This window comes from Lepidochelys kempii, chromosome 5, assembly GCF_965140265.1.
Source record: "Lepidochelys kempii isolate rLepKem1 chromosome 5, rLepKem1.hap2, whole genome shotgun sequence".
Taxonomy (NCBI): Eukaryota; Metazoa; Chordata; order Testudines; family Cheloniidae; genus Lepidochelys; species Lepidochelys kempii.
Genome location: NC_133260.1, coordinates 47021899 through 47028960, shown reverse-complemented (window position 1 = coordinate 47028960; position 7062 = coordinate 47021899). Strand labels below are relative to the sequence as shown.

The window sequence follows — 7062 nt, the reverse complement described above, 5'->3', positions numbered from 1 at the left end:
CGTTCTGCCCCAGAATTTTGCAGGCCCGGAAGCTACCGGAGGGCCGCTCTCTCGAGCAGGGCTCAAGCACCCCCACCCTGAGCAACCAGGGTGCCCAGGCTCTCCTACGCTGCCGGCTATTTGCCCTCAGCCCCTTGTAGCCAGTCACTCCTCACCCCGCCTGTGAGGAACCACCGCATGCTGCCCTCCAACAGCGCCCCTGACGCCGAGTCCCCCCCGCTCAGCCCGCCCCTGGCGGGGCCCCATATACCGAAGTCCAACCACCCCCTGAACGACTAGTAAAGAACACTCCGCTAAGCTCCCTGTATTTATAGGCCCGGGTGCACTGCGCAAGCGCATAGCAAAGCCCCAGCACTCTCGCTCACTTCCTGTTGCCCTGGGACCGTTTCCGGGTCACTCGTCGTGGCCACGCCCCTTGGTGCTAGTGTGGTGCGCAGCGTACTGCCGCAGCCTCTCGTTCCCGCCGGAAACTTTTCTTCAGGAGCGTTGGTAGCCGAGCGCGAGGGACTCCCCGGGGGGGCGGGGCCATGGCGGGAGGTGCCGGGCTGCGAGGCCGCCGCTGCCGCTTTGCCTCCTGGCTCTGGCTGCGCCCCTGCTCCGGCCGCTGAGGGTCCCTGGGAGCTAGAGCCCCAGGCATGGCCTCCCCGCCGCTCCCGGAGGCGGGCGCCGAGCTGCGGGCCCTCCAAGGGAAGGTGGAGGTGCTGGAGGCGGAGCTGGGGTGCTGTCGGAGCCAGCTGGAGCAGGTGCAGAGGCTGCTGCGCCACACGGAGCGGCTCTATCGGGAGGCCCAGGAGAGCAACGGGGCGCTACAGACACAGGTACCGACCCCGTCTCAGGCCGCTGCGGGTCCCTCCCCTCGCCACTCACCGAGCCTCCCCCTGTCACCCGGGCACGCCCTCCCCTCACCTCTGGGGCTGCTCCCCTTCCCGCACTGGCGCGGCCCTTTCCTTAGCAGCCAGACGCCTCATCAGTCCCTGAGTATTCAGGGTTTTCCCTCAGAGATCCGGGTCTGCATGCCCAGCCCCATGCTCCCTCTGGCTCTTGACAGGCTGTGGGTCTTGTTAGTCTCTCATGTCGCTGAGCTGTTTTCCTCAGCTGCAGCACCAGACAACCATAAGCTCTAACATTCTCCAGTTCACAGAAAGTCCTACAGAGATATTTGATCTAATTTAGCTTCTCAAGTTGAGTGCCCAGCACTGGAACTTAGTTCCAGCATTTTTGAAACCATCACTTACAAGTACATTCTATATAGTATTCAGACTTACAAACCTGGTTCCTTAATCGAAAGGGAAGATTACACTAGGGAGAGGCAAGAGAAGGAAAAAGATAGAAGACAGCCTGGTAAAGATTTGGGGCAGTATGGGTCACAGAGATTTTTATAGTGTTGATACATCACTAGCTGTGGTATACTAAAATGATAAACATTATCCTTTAGGGTCACATGAAAAGTGCATGTTTGAATTTTAGTCTTGTACCTTACAAAACAGTTAGTGGTTTGGTCGCTTCCTTCACATTTCCTTCTTTAATCAGTATAATTTTAATATGACCGGAATGTCATCTTTGTTATGACACCCACTTGTCTAATACGTGGGAGTCTCAAGAAACTAAAATCAGTTATGGTATCTATGATAGACCTAAATAGTTGTTTCTGTACAATATATGCAAGAAAATAGAGCAGTACAGTTTTCTGAGATGGATAATTATAATGGCTTTGATTTAATAGTTTTTATAATGCACGCTTTTTCCTGCAGGTCGAAGAGCTGAGTAAGGAAGTCCATGATAGGAAGAAAAAAGAGAGAGAGACATCTAGTGTAGAAGTGCAAACTGAAGACTATGATTCTTGGCAACAGTCAGGTAACCAGTGGAAATTGCACTGGAAGCAGTGGAAAGAAAGATCCTTAACACTTTCATTAATCAGTTAAATTAGTTCACTGACTTAACTAACTCCCTAAATATTGTTCTCCATTTCTTATTAATTTGAAGTTTATTTTATATGCGCATGTAGCTCCCCTTCCTGTCCTGCATCAAACACAACTTCTTGTCATTGCCTTTAAGGCCTTTCACTATTAAGCCCTGTCATTGTCTGTGAAATAAAACTGCTGATCCAGGCTTTGTACTGCTGGTGATTAGTTTCAGTTGTCCAGTTTTCTGCTTCTCCTTCAAGCAGTCATGCTGCCTTCTATGCATGCAGAAATACTTCTTCATCAAAATTTGGAAAGCTACCTGTGAAGAACTGAGAATGTGATTCTACAATTTTTGAACTCTGTGAGATTATGAACCCCATGTGTCTGTCAGATTGCAAACTCTGTTTTGAATGTGCACCCTTCGGTCCTTCTCCAGGTTGTGTTTGCCTCCATGTTAGGTTGGCATTGGAAAGGCTGGTGACAAAAGAATAACAGTGGGGGGGAGTTGACCATTAAATACCCAATAGTTGCTAATTTGCTAAAAGACTGGTCCCTGCACGGAAGAACTAGTTTAATGGGGGAGGTCTCATTGGTAAGTCACCTAACAGGGATTTGTGCTCATGTGAGGAAGCTGGCAAGGGGGTCGCTGGACCTGGGGCTAAAGGTTTTAAAAGGGTAGAAACTGATTGCTCAAGGGTCCATTTTGTCAAGTTCAGGAGGGAAAAGGCACCCCGCATATAGAAGCCTCATGAGGAAGGAGGGCCCTGTCTGCTTTCCAGAGTCTGGATGGCCCAAGGGACTCGGACCACAGCCTAAAGACCCCAGGGGATCCAGAGCAGAGCGGCTTGGTTTTCCCCTCCGAGCAGTCCTAGTCAATGATTGGGAAGGGGCACTTACTAGGATCTAGGGTACCATCCCCTTATCCTCTTTTAAATCCCCCTTTAAAAACAACCTCTGCTGCGATGCATTTAGATAACTATTGTCTGGCATTGATTAGGCAAATGTTGAGTTGCGCTTTAAGCTTTTCTACTAAAGACAGTTCATTTTATTATTGTTTCATCATCCCAGTCCATTCTGTTTTATCCACTTATTATGTGCTGTCTGATTTCTAGATTTTGAGCTTCCAGGGCAAGGAGCTCAGCTCTTTTTGTTTGTTTTTGTTTTGTTTTGTTTGACTTCTCTGTGCAGTGCCTAGCACAATGATAATGCTGATCTTTAATGGAGGCTCCTAGACACTAGCATAATAGAAGAATAAATAACAGGATTACTTGTGCATACACTTCAGCAGTTGCAGAAGTACACTTAAGAAAGTTTTCATTTGCTCAACAAAAGTGGGGTAAACCCAAAATGGTGCATACAACCTGGAAATTGAGGCTACTTAGCCTATTTGTGAAAAGTGAAGCATATGTATTAGGGTCGTCAGGCTGATTTGTGTAAAATGTTACTTTGCTAATTTATGCAATTTAAACTTTTTTCTACAGATTATTACAATTATCAGAATTATTGTAACAACATTGATGCTCAAGATAACGCATCTGAACTATCACTGCAGCAGAACCATGAGAATGAAGGTCCCAATCCTAATTCTACAGAGCAGACTCAGGCAGGTGGTGATATTCATTCACACATTGGTAGCACAGAACTTGCTGAATGTGGACAAGGGGATAACTTAATCGAGAATTTACAGGTAGTAGAACTGTGTGTTTTGAAATACTTTTGGAGTCCTTAATCTGACAACATGTCTATGATTTTGAAAGTCTAGCTTCAGTTCCAATATTACTGTCTGAGATAGCTGTTTCAGTGATCCAGTACTGAAGATTGTTTATAAATTTTTCTCCTTTGTGCAATAAAACTAGGGTCCCAGTTCTGCAATCAGGTCCGCCAGTATGGATCTGGGTGCAGGATTGGGGCTAGGTTGTAAAGGTGTATGCACATTTTAAAGCAAGAAAATTTTAAGAAGCACAGAATTTAGATTAGGAGCTATAATTGCAGCATGTTTTTACACAAAGAACATCCTTCTAATCTGCATTATGTAGAACCATAAACTCACAACATCATTTATAATTTTTTTTTTTAAAGCAGTCACATAACCTTGTATCCTCTATGGATAGTAGTCCTCTGATTTAACCATCTCTGTAAAGCTGGAACCAAATGAGATTTTTTTTTCTTTTAAGGAACAATTTAAAGAAAGTGTGTGCGTGTGGTAGCATGGGCCTTGCCTGGCATGGCCTGGAAGCATGAAAAGTAGCCCAGTCAGAAATATTTGCAAAACGTGTGCAGGTAGGTTGGAGGTGTAGCTGGAGAGGTATACAGGAGTGGACAAGGAAATTGAGATTGCAGTCAGAGGTACTGCATTGGAGGCGAGTGTGGGAAGAAGCCCCAGACATGTGGGGAAAGAGAAAGTGTAGCAACCTGCAAGGGGAAAAAGGGATGCTTTTAGATGCGTTGAAGATAGATGGAATTAATGGATCGAACAGTGGTAAGGCTCTGACAGTGAATAGGAACTGCAAAGGAGAAGGCTCTTGTATCATTAGTTGTGAAATTGTGGGAAAAGCCTGGAAGAGAGGGTCCGTATTAGAAGATGGGGGAAGTAGCAGAGGAGAAAGGGAGAGACATAAGGTCTGAGGTATCTTATCTAAGGCCATGTCTGCACTTACAAGCGTGCAGCAACACAACTGTACCAATACAGCTGTGCCACTGTAAGATCATTTGTGTAGCCACATTATGCCAACAGGAGAGAGTTCTGCCATTGACATAATAAAACCAGCTCAATGAGCGGTGCTAGCTATGTCGGTGAGAGACATAGCTTATGCTGGCAAAACTTACGTCACTCAGGGTGTCATGGTTTTTTTTAAAGTTTTGCCGACATAAGTGTCAGTGTAGACATGGCCAAAGAATTGATACTCACCATAGTATCTGAAGTTGGCTGCAACTAGTATACACAGTTTAAAAACAAAGCAGTTATTTTTTAAATGGATCCTGAAATGAATGGGGATCAGAGGGGAGTTTGAGAAAAGGTGTGTGTTGTGGTTATACTTCTTTTGTATGCTTGAGAAGGTAGACAGTAGCATTATGTGCATGCTGGAAACTGGAGAGCTAGAATTTGAAAGGTTCTAGAGAAAGGAACTTCATCAGTTAATGGGAGAGGGGATGAAACCATGAATGGGGGATCTCAGCAAAGGTGGACTCAAACCAGTGATATTGATGTTTGTTATAGAGTTTATGGTCACTTTCTATTAGGGGTACATTTATAAATAGTTAGATGATCTATGAAAGTTTTAATAAGTGATAGATACTGGTATAACAGAACATATTCTAGATGGTTATATGCAACCCAGTGACCTGGATATCAGTCTCTAACACATACTACTCATGTCTATAACATACTTATAACCTCTATTACTGATTTATTAACCTTTTATAAACTAAGAAATGTACCCTTCATATAGTGTGTGACTCTATTTATAAATTACTCAGATAACATGGTGATGAGCACATAAATGCATAGGTAGGCCTATATGGGCATAGTTGCAGTGCTCATAAGGATTATGTCGATTACTTTATTGGATTGAAAGTACTTACACTCAAATCTTCTATCAGCAGAATAGGTATAGCATGGGCATTTGGCAGTGCCAGCTCTCCCACTTCTCTATGCTGTCAGTTTGCCTTACCCCCTGATGTAGGTAGACTATATATCGGGATAAGAAATGAGTTCACTCTTTGCCTGTCAGTCTTGCACCTCTCAAAGTATCTCAGTTGTGGTGCTGGTTTTGCAATCTAGTACTTAAACGCTGAACTGAGAACCAATGTTTATTTTATAAAGGTCACTGTGGGGCCAACAGATGGTAACTTTCTTCACTACTGTCAGTAACCTGAGTCACTTTTGAATTGAGTAATGAAAAATGAAAGGCTTTGGGTGGAGTTCTGGCCCCACTGACGTTAGTGGGAGTATTGACATTGTCGTCAGTGCAGTCAGCATTTCAACCTCTTTTTCTCCACTAACAATCCTCTGAGACCTCCATATCCCTGAGGCACTAGATTTGTATCAGTTCATTAACATTGATATTTCTTTAAAATGCTGAAGTGTGTGACAATGGAAGAATAAAAGCTGACCTTTCTTGTAGCAGGCAACTTACTTTTTTTATTATCTGATCTTAGGAACCAGAAGATACTTCATTAGCAGAAGGTACATTAGCAGAAAGCTTGAGAGCTGCTGCAGAAGCTGCTGTATCACAGACTGGGTTTATTTATGATGAGACTACTGGATTGTATTATGACCATAGCACTGGATTCTACTATAATTCGGTAAGTTTCTTTTTCAAAATTGTTGCTGTTTTACATATATGGATCTGTTCTATTTGCCTGATATAATAAAAGTTGGAGTAATAAAGATTGATGGAATCAACAGAGAACTAAGACCTGAGCTGATTTTATAATTTAAAGTAAATATTGAGTGTGCAAATATCCTGAGAAATAATTTGAAAAGAAAAGGAAAATTTCATCTCCAAGCACGTTTTTTTCTAAACAGAGTGACAAAACTGGAGTAACACTTGTTTTCAGTGGTTTAACTCTAGACTGAAACCAATGCAACAGAGGTCAGATGCTGCTAAATATTTTTCATGGGACATAAAGCTGTTTAAGTGGTACACTCTGAGAAAAAATCACACAAATGTGTCCCTTGATGTGAACAATATAAATCATGTTTACCGTGTGCTAAGGAACTCTTAATAGTGTTTTCCATAATTTTTGCATTATTAAGTTGATGGTGTTACGGTTTCTGTGAACCAGTTGAAATTCACTGTAGTTCAAAGATCAGTGCAAACACTTACTCTCAAATTGTCAGGTTCCTCATACATGCAATTGCAGTGTTTTGTGCAATCATCCAGTTCACATATGCGGTTTTAAAAGTGCAATTGCTGAATGATGATAAATGCCAGTATGAAAAGCAAATGTAGGCCTTTATCTAGTTCCTTTCAGACCTTGTGTACTGTTAACATTTTTGTACTATTAACAAAGATGTCTCTTAAGGAGAAAATTATTTCTGTAGCAAATTATTCTACAATAGCAAAGCTTCTGTTGGAATCTTTATTTTAAAATTAGACTTAGAAACATGAGCTTAAAAATAAGTCAAATTTTGAACAAAACAGATTGTAGTAGC

General features: G+C 43.1%; 1 protein-coding gene across 3 annotated transcripts in view; it reads left to right on the top strand.

Moving 5' to 3' along the window:
- The first annotated feature begins 398 nt into the window (after positions 1-398).
- AGGF1 (angiogenic factor with G-patch and FHA domains 1) overlaps positions 399-7062 on the top strand; it is a 37309-nt gene continuing 30645 nt past the window's right edge. For 2 of the 3 annotated variants that reach the window (XM_073344177.1, XM_073344179.1), the window contains exons 1-4: positions 399-818; positions 1752-1854; positions 3386-3591; positions 6063-6209. In XM_073344177.1, coding sequence (XP_073200278.1) covers positions 636-818; positions 1752-1854; positions 3386-3591; positions 6063-6209 — 639 coding nt within the window. In that variant the 5' untranslated portion in view covers positions 399-635. The remainder of the gene's footprint in view (positions 819-1751; positions 1855-3385; positions 3592-6062; positions 6210-7062) is intronic. The other variant, XM_073344178.1, reaches the window with a different exon arrangement.